Source organism: Psammomys obesus, unplaced genomic scaffold (assembly GCF_907164565.1).
Source record: "Psammomys obesus unplaced genomic scaffold, mPsaObe1.curated_primary_1811, whole genome shotgun sequence".
In the NCBI taxonomy this organism is placed as follows: domain Eukaryota; kingdom Metazoa; phylum Chordata; class Mammalia; order Rodentia; family Muridae; genus Psammomys; species Psammomys obesus.
The window spans coordinates 69,426,348-69,441,345 of record NW_026585504.1 but is presented as its reverse complement, the minus strand read 5'-3'; the positions used below and the strand labels follow the sequence as shown (position 1 = coordinate 69,441,345).

At 45.4% G+C, this 14,998-nt stretch overlaps 1 protein-coding gene across 2 annotated transcripts in view; it reads left to right on the top strand.

Moving 5' to 3' along the window:
- Positions 1 to 6,909, top strand: part of Srgap2 (SLIT-ROBO Rho GTPase activating protein 2) — a 221,872-nt gene extending 214,963 nt beyond the window's left edge. For both annotated transcript variants that reach the window (XM_055602569.1, XM_055602563.1), the window contains exons 22-23: positions 475 to 799; positions 3,611 to 6,909. In XM_055602569.1, coding sequence (XP_055458544.1) covers positions 475 to 799; positions 3,611 to 3,994 — 709 coding nt within the window. In that variant the 3' untranslated portion in view covers positions 3,995 to 6,909. The remainder of the gene's footprint in view (positions 1 to 474; positions 800 to 3,610) is intronic.
- Positions 6,910 to 14,998: the final 8,089 nt, after the last annotated feature.

The following is a 14,998-nucleotide window of genomic DNA, read 5'->3' as shown; positions in this document are numbered from 1 at the left end:
CAAAAACAGCCAAAGCCTAGATAATGGCAAGCTTAGTGTAGTATAGTTGAGCAAACTGGAATTTGGAAACATTAAATCCTGTTACCAACACTTCTTCCCTCCTTGGTGATGGTGAGACTTTCTTACCTGGGGCCTTGGGCTTCTGTTCAGACAGGCAATGGAGTGGGTCTTCCGTGACTCTTTCTCCCATTAGAAACCTTCTCTTGAACAGGCATTTTTTTTTCTGCCAGCATCTTACATGTTTAGAACTCAAAGCTCACAACAACCAAGTAAGTATCCATTTCGCCTCTGCCCACGTTGGGGGTTGGAGGGAAACAGATTCATAGAGAAAACAAGAGAAGGAAAATTTAAAGAGGGGTATTTTAATGTGAGTCACTTTGGAAGTCCCAGGTGCCAATATCTGGCCCTCTGTCACAATCCTACCTCCCATAGAGCCAGGGCTCCCTGATCAGATACCATTTCTGTTTGTTGAAGGCAAAGGAAGCGTCCAGAATCTGGGAACATCAGAAAAACATTTCGGAGTGACAGCCATGGGCTGGGCAGTTCTCTGACTGACTCCTCCTCCCCGGGGGTGGGGGCTAGCTGCCGTCCATCCTCCCAGCCCATCATGAGCCAGAATCTCCCCAAAGAAGGGCCAGATAAGTGTTCCATCAGTGGCCATGGGAGTCTCAACTCTATCAGCCGCCACTCATCCTTGAAGAACCGACTGGACAGTCCACAGATCCGGAAGACTGCCACGGCAGGAAGGTCAAAAAGCTTTAATAACCATCGGCCCATGGACCCAGAGGTCATTGCACAGGTAATTGAGGGGCCCTGAACAACTAAGTAATAAGTTTACACTCACCAGTTCCACCCAGAGCAGCCCTGGCTAATGGTGCTGTATATATTCTATAGTGAATACAGCAAGTATCATAGATGTGAACCTGCCAAGACACCTTACTGAGCAAGAACCTGGAAGTAGAATTAATAGAAGTCTACCTTCTTACTCATATTCTGGCTGTTCACAGGCTGTTGAACTTTAAAGCCAGCAGTTAAAAATAGTTTGTTAAAGTCCATTAGCCTTAAGTCACTACAACTACAGCATTGTCTGGGGAGATGGTGGCCCAGTGGATAAGCATGCTTACTGTGCAAGCAAGATGAGCTGAATTCAGATCTACAGCATTCATGTAAAAGCCGAGCATGGCTATGTATGCCTGTGACCCCAGTGCTGGGGGATTAGAGGCAGACAGCCAGCCTCGCCAAAACAACAGGCTTCAAATTCAGTGAGACACTTCAGTGAATTGTCTCAAAAAAGATAAGGTAGAGAGCAATAGAGGAGGGGACCTGACATCTTTCTCTGGCCTCTGCTCACAGAACACATGGGTGGGTGGGTGAGTAGGTAGATAAGTAGACAAATGGATAGACAGACATATAGATGATAGAAGCACAACAGTAGACTTTGGTGAAGCTGAGACTCAAATATAGTTCACATCACATTTGTGTATTTCTCTGCCCATCACTGTTACCCACTTCCTAAAACTGGTCTCAATACATGTGGGTAGGTAATTAACCCACCATCTGCTTCTATCTTAAAGACCCCAAAGCATTCTTGTTGTTCGAAGCTCAGGTACTAGAAGGGCCTCCAGCCCAAGGTTCCAGGTGAGCTCCCAGGTTGCAGGACCTTCCTTCTCATCTGTACCACATTGATGACTGTGTTTTCCGTGAAATATTAGAAACCCAACCTGACCTCTAAACATCCAACTACTGGGGCCACTCCAAGCAGTTCTTTCAGACGTCTCTCCCAGCTATATAATTTTTACTAGAACAGGTAGGAACAAAGGGTTTTGTCATGACCTCTTCCTCACCTCATCTTCCGGGGTGATTGGGAAGGGGCAGTCAGAGCTCTGTTTGGTCTCTGTTGGCTTCACCGCTGCTCTGCTTAAGGAGGTGTACCTGATAAGCCCAGTGTTAAGCCCTGGGCCTGTGATGTCTTGCTTTGCTAGCCTTCTATTCTATTTAAGTTCCTAAAAATAATCGGCCTTACACCATGGGAATCATCCTTGATCCTCTTTTGGACAGCCATAAATCAAAGTGTTAGAAACTGAGAACATACTAGCTACATAACAGGATGGAGCCAGGAGATAAGAGAGCTCAGGAGTATAGCTCAGTGTTGCAAGCTCACAATGCTTGCCTAGCATGCATAAGCTCCTGAGTTATATCCCTGGCATTACAGGAGGGAAAAAGGAAGGGGAGGGCTAATAAATGCCATAGTGAAGGATGAAAATGAGTCACTGTCATCTATAGCAAACATAGATCACTCCATAGGACAGGAAGCCCTGAGTGGGGAGCCTGGGGCTGACTTGAAACTTGGAATATTTGAAAAGTATTCTTGATCCCAAAGAGGAGTCTTGTGGTGGCTTTGGGATGCAATATAAACACAAGTTTGCAGAGATGGTATGGAAGCTGGGTACTCTCCTTGGATGCTTCTATACAAAGGTTCTTTGGTTCTTCCTTGAGCCCCTGGGCTGGGAGTGCTTTTTCCTAAAATCTGCAGTGTTCACTGATTGTAGATGCTAACTTACCTGTGTGAGCTTTGGCTCCCCCTTTTGGCCACTCTTTGGATTTCCTTTCCTGGTGCTGGGTAGAAGGAACCATTTCAAGGTGCACACTTGGATGAGTTGGGAAATTTAAGCATTGTCCTGATAAATCTTCAAGGACTTGGCTCTTGAACCTTCCTTAGCACTTGTGGAGTAAAGAATAACTCCTAACCATTGGCCTTGAAGTCAAGACAATAAAAAACATATTTGATCTCTACCACGTAAAATGTACTCACTATCTTTCAAACATACACAGAAATACAGAGAATTACATAATAAATCCCCTGTGTTCTCATGACCTTTCCCCCTCTCCATTTAATTATATGTCATTTCATTTGGAAGTGTTTTAGCACCTGACATGAAAACCAAGGACTCAGTTGAAAATACTCAGCTATTCTTTCCCTTTTAATAATGTTTTTCTTAGTTCTTAATAATACATTCATGCAACGTATTTGGTCATGTTCTCTGACTCCTCCTAGTGTCTCCCACTTGACTTCCCTCCCAACCTTGTGTCTTCCTTTTGTCATTGTCCTTTTTAATACTCCCCTTGAGTCCAATATACGTATTGGACTAATACTTCCCGTGTATATATTGGAAGTCTGATACTTCCCATACACCTACAGATATAAGGCCACTTTCTGGGGCATAGTTAACCTACCAGGAGGCCCCAAAAGTGAGTGACTTCCTCAGCAACCATCAACTGCCAGCAACTCGTCCAATAGTGTCGTGACCTGAGTTTCTGCTGGAATTTTGGCTGACGAGGTCCTGTGCAGGTAACCACAACTGATATGAGTTGATATGTGAAACAGCCTTGTCATAGCCAAAAATCATCAGTTACTCTTTCTAAATTCCTGATGATGAAAATCTCTGTCCCCTTTCTCCATACTCTGGATATGCATGTGTCCAAGGACTTTGGCCAAGTGAAAGAAGGTATTTTATAGTTGGTTTCATGGCTCGGCCTATTTGGGTGAAATGGGACCCTTCGGGACATCTGTCTTGGTTTGTTTTACTTCTTCCTTTTTCCTGTTTTGCAGGATATTGAAGCAACAATGAACTCTGCCCTGAATGAGCTTCGAGAGCTAGAGCGGCAGAGCAGTGTTAAGCACACCCCTGATGTGGTTCTGGACACCTTGGAACCCCTCAAGACCTCCCCAGTGGTAGCCCCCACATCTGAGCCCTCCAGCCCCCTGCATACTCAGCTCCTCAAAGACCCTGAGCCTGCCTTCCAGCGCAGTGCTAGTACTGCTGGGGACATTGCCTGCGCCTTCCGGCCTGTCAAATCTGTCAAGATGGCTGCTCCAGTCAAACCACCAGCCACACGCCCCAAGCCAACTGTCTTCCCCAAAACAAATGCCACTAGCCCTGGTGTCAGTTCATCTACTTCCCCACAGTCCACTGACAAGTCTTGTACTGTCTAAGGGGTATAACATAATTGTTGTAGACAAGGAGATTGACCATTATTAAAATCTTACTATTTAACTAGCTTGGGACTTCAGTTGAAAATTAGATTCTAAGTTGTTCTTACAGGAATTAGCCTTCCCATTACCCAGCCCTTGAGAATGAAGCCCTTGTTAACTGCTTTTCCCTTTCTGGTCTCCCCTTTCTTCTTCCCCTCTTTACTCCCCTCTGTTATAATCCAATCAGCTCCAGTACATACTGTTCTTAGGCTAGTCAGAGACAAGTTTTTCATTATTGGGTAGCTGTGGTATCTGCCAAGCCAAGATATGGGGACATGGGCCTATGTGTCTGTCCCTTCAAACCACAGAGGGCACCTTGGCCAGATGGTTGGCAGCAGCCACTCAGCTCTCAGTGGCATATTGCTTTGAGCACTGATTTAAAAAAATCATATGTAGCCCAGTTCTCATCTTACATAAATATATGTGTGTGTGCACATGCACACTCATGCGCATGCACACACACAGGTTTTTCTGCTCTCTGTTATAACCAGTTTCTCCTGGTCAAAGACCACTCTTTGTTGTAGTGTCAGTTCACACAGAAGCCACCAGGAGTCTCTGTTTTCATCACAAACTTTGTTCTGTTTGGAACAGAGAAATCTGGCCTTCAAATCTCTGTGTCATAGAAATTTAGCAGAATGGGACAGTCTTGTGATCTGGTGGGGGTTGGGATTCTGTCTTCTTCCTCTTGCTTCCTCTTGGTTACTGGTGTTTGCATTTGCTCTGCTCCATTCTGTAGATGTGTATCCCAGTCTTATTATAGAACTTTTAAAGTTGTTCTGAACATATAGACTTTTATTTGGTTCCTGTCTTTGTCTCTGACACACCATTTTCCATTTAAGATGGTTTTCAATATAAGACAGTTTTATAAAGCTAGTTCCTTTTAGAGTAAAAAGTCTTAAAGTTTTATTGTGTTTATGACAGGTTTGAAAAGGATAGGAAATGGGTCCTTCTTCCTCCCACTGTTTTTGGCACTTAAAAATTTTTAAATTCACCATTCTATTAAAAAAAAAATTAAGTTGCTCTCTGCTGATTATCAAAAATTGTTCCCAGATTTAAACTATGTCAAGTTCACTTCTTGGCTTAGTTTTTTTATAAGGATCTCTCTAGGGATGAACAGGGGCTTGGAAAGCCCTCATTAAATTCTAGAGATGGCACCTTTTTGAAACTTTTTTATTTATACAAACAAGGACAAATATGGGAACTTTGGCCCCACAAACTCAAATTTGTTTTTCCAAAGCCAGAATCTTAAAAAAGGAAAATATTGAAGTTTCACATTGGGGCCTGCCTTTGGCCTTTTCAGATGTGCTACCATTGGATGCTCTAGCCAGCTTTACAAGCCTGGTGCTTGGAACACCTGCTCTTCCTTATCTTGCTTCCCTGGTGCCAGAGCTAGGAAATTACACTTCAGGCTCATGTGTTTCATCAGTTTCTTGCAGCTCAGGTGTATTCCTCTTCTCTGTTTTCTAGTTTGAAACCTATGCTTTTATTTTAACTGTATTGTTTTCTGTAGTTAGAGATGTGGGATGTCATTTAGGTTGGAGAATCTGAATGTTCTTAGCTTGGGCTAGAAGTGATTCTTTTAGACCAACATGTGAAGCTGGTAGTTGGATCAGTAGAAAGTAGTGGATGTTTCTCCCTGAGTGAAAGGAGTGGGGAGCTTGAGGAAGTCGCCTGTACAAAGAGTAGCTCTGACAACACCAAGGAGACAGCTCTCTGAGCTGGGGAGGAGGGCTAGCGCTCCTTGAGTAGAGTGAGTCGGACTGAGAGGGCCACCCTTGGCCCTTTGGATGCCTGATTCTTACTGTTCTTTTTACTGACCTGTCGTCTTTACCCGGGCTTGTACTGCTCCTAAGCCAAGAGGGGCTTTCAGACCCAAGGATCCGTTTCCTTGCTGAATATTAAGACCCACCCTTCCCTTTTTACATTCCTCTTAATCTAGGTGATCAGAGTTTCCAGCCTGCCCTTTTTCCTCTCTCCAAGACACACCCTCTAAGAAGGTAAAAGCAAAGCTTCTAAAAGACCATACTTTGGGCCTGTTCTTTAGTTCTTGCCTTCTCCTTTAATCCTGTACATTATTTGTGTTTGTCATCCCCTTGGTCGATGTCCATCTGCTGATTTGCATAATGAACTGGACAGTGTACAAGTGGTTCCCTACTAACCCCAGCTTGGGAGCCTAACTGTCTTCCTTATCTCTGGTGCTTCTGATGCCTATGAGATGATCCTGTTAAAAGGAGTAGGAACTAAAAGGAGGAGAGTCCTCCTCAGCAGAGCTCACTTCAACTGGAATTGAGGTTGCACACTGTGATTTTTACACCCAAAAGCCAAAAGGAGCCGGCCACCCCAGGCCTTGGGAAACCAGCCTTCCTCACATAGGCTTGCCCAAAACCAGCATGATGCTTTCAAGAGCCCTGCTCTGCCCTTGTGGCATGGATCCTTTACCTGGTGTGGACTCAGTCTTTGGGGAAGAAAAGTGGAGTGGAACTGCCAGCATCACAGTTCAGAAAGTAGAGGAGTTTGCCACCAGCAGATTATGAACTGGAAATTCTGGTCTCTGCCAGCCTCCTCAGGCCACCCTCATTTATCCCCAAGGAAATGAGAAATCCCCCCACCAGGATCAACTGACCACTGGAAGGGCTGGTGTGCATGGACTTCCATCCAGAAGAAAACTTAGATCTTCCAGGGAACTGCAACGCTGTGGCGTCTAATTTGTATGTCACATTTGTGTAAAATGGTATGTTCTTTAAAATGGTGTTGATAACTGGAATATTGTATGTATGCTTGAAGATGCTTTGTGTGAACCTAAGACTTACTCAGCCGATGTTGGATTGGGGAAAATCCAAAGCACAACTTCAAAATAAAATACATTTTTAGGTTTCGCTGCTGTAAGTCATCTCCCTTCCCCTTTCCCTGAAAGTACTGATTGATCTGAAGTAGCAGAGTCAAAGCCTAGCAACAGTAGGAACAAGGTGACCTTGAGTTAGCCACCTTCTGTCTCCTTCATGCCAGTGTTTCCATTTAGCCCATGTGTGGAACCTCGGAGGCTTTGTAGGAAGTCTCCACCATATTGTTCACCAGCCTGTGGCCATCAGAACTTTCCTCAACAGAATCTACCTTTTGTTTTCAATAAGGACTGCTTTCATTTCTATCTTTATGATCAGAGTTCACCACTTGAAAGACTGAGACCTAGCCAGGCCATGATGGCTCACATCTTTAATACTAGCACAGAGGCAGGCGGATCTCTGTGAGATTGAAGCCAGCTTGGTCTACAGAGTGAGTTTCAGGACAGCCAGGGCTACACAGAGAAACGCTATCTCAAAAGAGAGACAGACAGACCTATAAAGCTGATTGGAAACTTAGCAAATATGACTAAGGGTGGCCAGATGTTTCTGTCTTTTAAGATTTATCATTTTTACTTAGTGTGTATGGTGGTGTTTTGCTTGCATGTATGTCTGTGCAATACATGTGTGTAGTGCCACAGAGGTCAGAAGGGAGCATCATCAGATCCTCTGGAACTGAAGTTATAGATGGTTGTAAGCCACCATGTAGATTTGGGAACTGAACCCCGCACCTCTGCAAAAACAGTGTTCTTAACTGCTGAGCCATCTCTCCAACCTTCCAATGGTTCTTGTTTTTACAGCCAGATCCCCAGACAGTCTGCCTCTGGCCATCCCCTGTATCTAGAAGGTCTGACTAACATGCCTTGCTACAGATAGAGGTGTAAGATACAGGAATGCCTTGTGTTTTAGTAGAAAGTGAGCTTAAGGGTGGAGTTGGTAAAAAGTAACAGCTCATTACTCTACCACATGCTCCTGCCATGATGTTACCAGAAGCCCAAAGCAATAAGGCCAGCCAATCATGGACTGAAGCCTCCTAGCTTGTCTCCTGGAGGCTTCTAAATGAGGAAGAACTGGGTCTTCAGAGTTTGTGTGTGTGTATGTTGTTTACTTGTTTAAGACAGGGTCTGGCATTCTAGCCCTGGCCATCTAAGAATTCACTGTCCTCAAACTCACAGAGATTACCTGCCTCTTCCTCCTGAGTGCTAAGATTTAAAAGCATGACCCACCATGCCCTCCAGAGGTTTTTTTGTTTGTTTGTTTTTGTTTTTTTCTGAGATGTTACTGAATCCTTAAAACAGCACAGTTGTCCTTGTCCTATCTGTGTGATGATTATATGCACAGTCCAGCTTACCACTCTTTCACATTCTGCCCACAGCTCCTGCTTTGTATGGGACTATTTGACTTCTTACAGTGTGAGTTGCTTTCCTACCCCAAGTAAGAACAAGTGTACATGCATACATTCATACACACATATTTGACTTTTGAGAATTTCATAAAGCATGTTTGATCATATTCATCTTCCCCCAGTTCTTCCCAGATTCAACCCCCTTTCCTTACCCACCCAACTTTGCCACCTGCCCTCATCAAGGGTGATTTGTGTTGCCCATATTCTTGGATGTGCAGCCTACTGGAGCATGGTCGCTTATCAGGGACAACATACACTCTTAGAGAAAACCAGCCCTCTCCTTCCCAGCTGCTAACAATTGGCAATACCTCAGCTGGTAGGGGAGGACTTCATGCCCAACTCCCTTCTCCACTCTGGGATTTGGTCTGGCTCTTGTATATGCAGGTCTTTTGCAATGTGTGCATCTTTAATAAATAGATACCAGATTACCAAAAGCAGCAAAATACCAAAGGAGGTAACAAATTAGAATGAATTCCACAAATCCTGTGTCAACATTTGTTTTTAGGGCGCTTATTATTATTCCATACATCCCTGAGGATAAGTCAAACCTGTCATGTTATTGGTATTACTTGTGTAAATAGTAATATAGAGGATCCTACCCCAGCCTTAGTAGCATGGATACCTTCCTCTTAGATTTGTCATTTTTATCTTATGTATCTGATATTGAGCTCCTTTTTGCCTTACCGGCCTATCTCATCTTCCTCTGTTGATGATGCTCTTGCAGCATTGTTGCCCTGGGGCCAAGCAAAATTGAATCTGTTCTACCACCCTGTGGTAAATGTGGACTCTCATACGCATTTCCCAACCTGGCAGCAGAAAATGAAAAGGGAATCCCTGAAGCCACTGAGTTTCTGAGATGGAGCCAGCTCTTAGGCTATGGGCAAAGCACCAAAGAGACTTTTAGAGAATCCTACAGGCAAAGGTCATTCTTTGGGGGTCCTCTTTCATATAAATTCTATTGGGGCCTTGATGGAAGCAGGTGGCAGTGAGCAGTCAATATGCAAGCTCATTTCAACTGGATGAAACCAAAACAGAAGACAAGGTAAGTGTGGATTATTTCATTTAAATGTCTGTAGATCCCATTTTTCCAGGATGTTAGGTGAGAAAGAATTTCGAAATGTACTTACAGTCCTCCTACTTCAGTCTCTTGAGTGCTGGAATTTCTAAGCATGAGCCACCACAGCTGGCAGGAAGTTTTCTTTGACTCAGAAGCTACCCCTGATAATACATATGGCAAAGAATCATTTAGTTAATCAATTTACTTCAATTTTTCTATTCAAGATCTATATTAAGCAAGAAAAACAATAGAGCTTGTTTCCTACCCAACACCAAAAAGGCGAAATAGATGAATGTGAAAATGAAACAAGATGCCAGGTTGGTTGGACAAGAAAGACCATTATGGAGCTGTGTGTGAGAATGTGTCAGTAGTCCCAAATATTCATTAGTTGAGGCAATAGGGTCACACCTTGAGACCAGATTTGGCAATTTAATTACTCCATTTCTAAAAGAAAGAGGAGGTCATTGTGTGAAATCGAGTGTGGAAAATTAAAAATTCTGCTTAGGGAGGCCTTGCTAAGATGACCAAGAGACTCAAGTGGGAATAGCAGACAGTAGATGTCTGAGTCTGGGCATTGGGGGATATCTTACCTGAAATCCAGTAGGAAGCATTCAAACTGAGATTCCTGAAATGATGTATAGATAGAAAAGGAAAAATCTCATAGATAAAGATGGATGGATGCATTAGGTGGCAGAAGGGCACATTGTTAGGATTTATTAGCAGAGTACCTGGCAGGTTAGGGCCAAGGTATACCACAGAGATCACACCATGCAACAGATCTTATGTAAGAGATTTACTGGGGTGGGGGAGCAAAGGGCCATCTCAGAGACAGACAGAGAGAGACAGACAAACAGCGAGAGAGGACTGTGATGTCAGGGACTTTTTAAAGTGTTGATGACTGGTGATGACATAGCTGCTGGCACTGAGTCACTGAAGGCAAGCTGGGGGAGAGCCCAATTTCTGACACACATGCTACAGAAATCAGGAAAAGGAAGTACTTGACAAAAGTAGAGATCAACTGTTGAATGCCCAGTGCCAAGGACTAAGATGAAACTCGTGTCAAGAAGTAAGCATTTTCTGCTGGTCATGGTGGGGGCATGCCTCTAATCTAAGCACTTGGGAGGCAGAGACAGGAGGATCTCTGTGAGTTCATGGCCATCCTGGTCTACATAGCAAGATCTAGGACAGCCAAGACTATATAGAGATAGTCTCTCAAAATACAAAAAAGAAAAAGAAAGGAAAGAGAGAAAGGAGGGAGGAAGGGATGGAGGGGAAAAAAGAAGCATTTTTCAGTAGATGATAAATGAGTCTTACTGGAGTGGCTAGTAGCAGCAAAAAAAGAAAGACCCAGCAGCTCAGTGCATGTGGAACATCCAGACTGGCCAAGGACCAGAGCTGGTTCTGAAGATAGACAGAGTTGAAGCACATCTGCTCCATGGGCAGACCCAGAAGAAAGACAGGAAGGAATATGGGGACACAGATGAATTGCATAGCACAAGTGGAGGTGATGGCTCCAGCAGAAGGGGCATGTGGTCCTGTCTCTTGGGAGGAACAGCAGATATTAGGGTAAGCAGAGACAAGCAGTAGCTGTTAAAGGTTGAGTTCATTTTCAATTGCTTCTTTTAGTTCAGTTAAATTGAAGGCAGGGTCTTAAGCTGAGTGTGGGAAGGATGAAACAAATTTCCAGATTAGGAGCAATGACAGATAATTGCACAAGGACCAGGTCTCTTGGGGCCTGGATAGTGCACCCACAGCCCCTTTCCCTCTGCTTGGGAAGAGCCAGGGTACCAGTTCTGGCTGTAGTATTTGTCCCTCCTGCACCAAAGCTCCTGGGCAGGGTTGACTTATGAAAGTGAGAGGGAGCTATAGGTTCTGAAGTTTTGTCGTTGAACCCTTGTAACTAAGTACAGCAGTATACACAGCCCTTTCTTACATTTGTTTGAGACCTTTCTTACTTTTAAGGCATTGTAAAACAACATGTGGAAGTAGGGGTGGCTGCTGCAACTACTACTGGGTATGGAATCCAGCCTTATGCATGCCAAGCAGTACTAAGCCTGAGCTTAGTACCCCAAGCTACCTGATAAAAATAAAAAATAAAAAACAGGTTCTAGTTCTGTTGTCCTGTTCAGACACTGACTCTGAATTGAATTCCTAGGCTCAAGTGAACTGCCTTCCCCAGCCTTTCTAGAAGCTGGAGCCACAGATACATGCCAGCACACCAATAACACTATCCTCTCTGGACCCACTGGATAGCAATCCTATAAGAAAGGTTAATTGACTTAAGTTCTATTTAGGAGGTGGCCTTGATGGTGATGTAGCAGCAGCCCTTTCTCCACACCAGCCCCCATCAGTAGCAATGACGCCTGAGATTATTTTCCCCAGAATTGCCATCACAACACACACCAACACTCACACACACACATTCCCTCTGGTCCCTGTGCTGTCTCTGGCTGTCATGTTATCTTCAGGTGGATCTGTCAATAAGAGCTCCAGGCCTGTTCTTGCAGCTCCTCCCTGTGGTGGGGTGGAGCTGGCAGAGGAAATCACCAGGTGTGGCCAGGGGAAAGTCCCACCAACATACTAGAGAAACATGGAATTTCCTGGTTTTAACCCATTACCCAACTACCCATTCAGAGCTGACCAGGGCAGCACAGCATAGACCCCTTCCAGCTTCCCAGTACATTTGGGGCACTGGGTTATGGCTGGGAAGGTGGCAAACCATAGGCAAATTACTATAGGTGTATAGGACTTAATGCCATCAAATGTGGTCTGAAAAAAAACACTTCCAGACTCAAGTTTACCAGATATTCCATCCCCTCCCATCCAAACCATCTAAAGCATATCACACCTCCATGCTGTGGTCAGAAAACTGCCTGAGGGCAGGGGTGCCCAGTTTTGCTGTGTGTAAAGTTAGTCAAAGCAGAGGCTATGACCTGGGTGTGTGCTTGTTCCTGCAGGCTCTAAGGAAGACAAGTCCTGTCCAGCTTCTAGGAGGAAGCTGGACCTCCTGGGCCTTTCTAGGCAGTTTTCAACTTGGTTAACTTGTTTGACCTCTTCAGGTGACTTAAAGCAGAGCCCTGAATTTCCCTCTGGAGAAGCCACCACAATACTCAGTGTTCTATCACAGAGGCCCCAGCCTCAGTTCTTGGCTTCTTTGTGGCTCAGATGATGGTCCTATGGCTTCTACTTGACAGCTTACAGCACACTCTTTCCCTTTCCTGATGGGGAGTGGAGATGTGTATTGCAACAGCTGAGCTGCCTGTCTCTTTAAGAGAGAGAGGAAGGGAGGGAAAGAGGTGGGGAGAGGAGAAAGAGAAAGAGAAGTGAATCAGAAGTATGATAGAACTAAGAGCTTGGGCTCTGCTGTGCTGGGAAACCCACTGCCATCAGAGAGGCAGGCCCAGGACTATCACTACTAGCTTTGCCTATGGATCCCCGGGGCCCATGGCTACCAGGATACTCTTAGTACTGACAGTGACTGACTTCAAGACCTGAAATCCCTGGGGATACCACCCAGTCCCATAAGTCTGCATTCCTCTGCAGTTGAGATAGGAGGAGTGAGTGTGTAGGTCTGTGGATGAGGGTGGCATGGGGGAGCCAAGTGGGGCAGCTCCAAGGTAACATTCACCTGAATGACCCCTCCTTGTGTCTTTTCTGTGGGTACTGGGAGCTTTGTGGTGCCCCACAACTCCCTCTGTAGGAAAACATTCTCAGAAAGGACTGTTTGGAGTCCAGGAAGGGGCAGGGACCACTATGACCCCAAGGAGAACCACTATCGGCCAACAAGGCTCTCTTCCCAGGCTCTGCTTCCCAACATGCTAATGCAAAGCTGGAGTTCAGCTTTGGGTGCCTCTAACTGACCTCTGCCTGGGATCTTTTTCCTGAGACCCAAAATAGCCAGGAGAGGCTCTCAGAACAGCTGGAAAGAGGCTGGGAAACCCCCAGATCTGTAGGGAAGGCTTCAGCAGGAAAAGGTTAAAGGGCTGTGACTGGTGGCCTTTGATGGGGGCTGAGAATCAAACAGCACAAAAGGAACCTCTCATCCTCCCACCCTTCTCTTTCCAGTGTAGCTCAGCTCCTAGACTTGCCCCTGACAGAAAGCATAACACACATTTACCAGGGAGAGTCTTTACCTGATTCTGAGCCACTTGGGGTGCAGGTGAGTATGTTTGCCACAGAAAAGCCCCCCCAAAAGGGTGGGAGTCCACAGGAAGGCTGGTATTGACTCACTGAAGGCTGCTGTGCTGCATCTTCTGTGTACAGAAAGAGCTTGGGGCAGGGGGTTCAGAGGTGACCCAGATGTGCCATAGTCAGAGTTTCTAGACACCGAACCCAGGATCATATGCATCTCACTGCCCATCTCCCTGACTTCAGCTGTACTTTGCCCCAGCACCAGGGCTTGGTTAAGGACCGGCATGGATAGAGTTATGAAGGTGATATAATCTCCTGCCCCCAGATCACCTGGGCTGGGGCCTTGACCTCCATTTCAGCATTCCCTGTCTGAGCAGGGGCTGATTTTTCAGCCATATGGAAGAAACTTGGGCAACTCATTCACATTGCCTTCAAAAGATCTCAGCACCCTTACTTTTGCATAATGCAAACATGAGTGCAGTGTCTGAAACTAGGATGTGACTACTAAACTCTTCAAGTGGCTTCTGGCTCAAAAGCTGACATTTTCCAAGATTTACACTTTCAAAATAGACTATAAGCTGGGATATAGCTCACTCAGTTTGTAGAGTGCTTGCCTAGCATGCACGAAGTCAAGGATTCAATCCCCAGCACCAAGTCAATAGGGAATAGTGGTACACACCTATAATCCAAACATTTGGGAAAGAGACACAGAAGTTCAAGATCATCCTCAATACCAGTGAAGGTATCTGGGCTACTCTGTCTTTAAAAAAATACATACAGAAAGTGCACAGAGTTGAGCCACCTTTGGTTTGAGAAACAGTGAGCTGCTAGAGCAGGAAGAGGCCCTGCCTAATGCAACTTTATTTCAAAGCATTTTAGGGGTGGTGGCCCTTCTTAGGCTCCTGCCTTCAGGAATCCCAAAAGGCCAGCTGTGGCCCTATTTGGCAGACAGGCGGTGAGGGTAACTTCTGAGGTTATATTTTCTAAAACCAGTTGCTTTAGAGGAACCAGATTTTGGAGAGAACAGGATGAGAGCAAAATTGGGGAGCAGAGTTGTGGAGGGTTTCAGATCTTCCCCCAGAGCTTTTGAGCCCTTGCCTTTGATGGTCCTAGATCCTCCCAAGCTCTCCTCCATTACCTTCCCCTCCCTTCTTCTCCTCCCATCCTTCCTTCTTAGCTGGCTTCCCTGCAGCCCCAGTCCTTCTGGTAAAGCAGTGAGCGAGACATGCCTGCCTGGTGAGCAGCTGTTAGCTCCTAGCAGTAGGAAGTTAGGGGTCACAAGAGCAGAAAGGAGGCATGTGAAGATGAGAGTTCAGGCTCATGTTGCAACCCTGGATATTTGTGGTGGTGTGACTGCCTCTGCCTGACCCCTGCTGACCCACGGCCCTTCCTCCTGCAGTGAGTCTGCTTCCTGGGACAATCCCAGGCCCGGATGTAGAAACTCTTGAGTCCCTAGTGCCTAAAAGAGGTGATACAGAAAGGTTTGTTCCTGTAGACTGGCCTACCTCTGAAGGGTACTGGAAGGGACCAGGGCA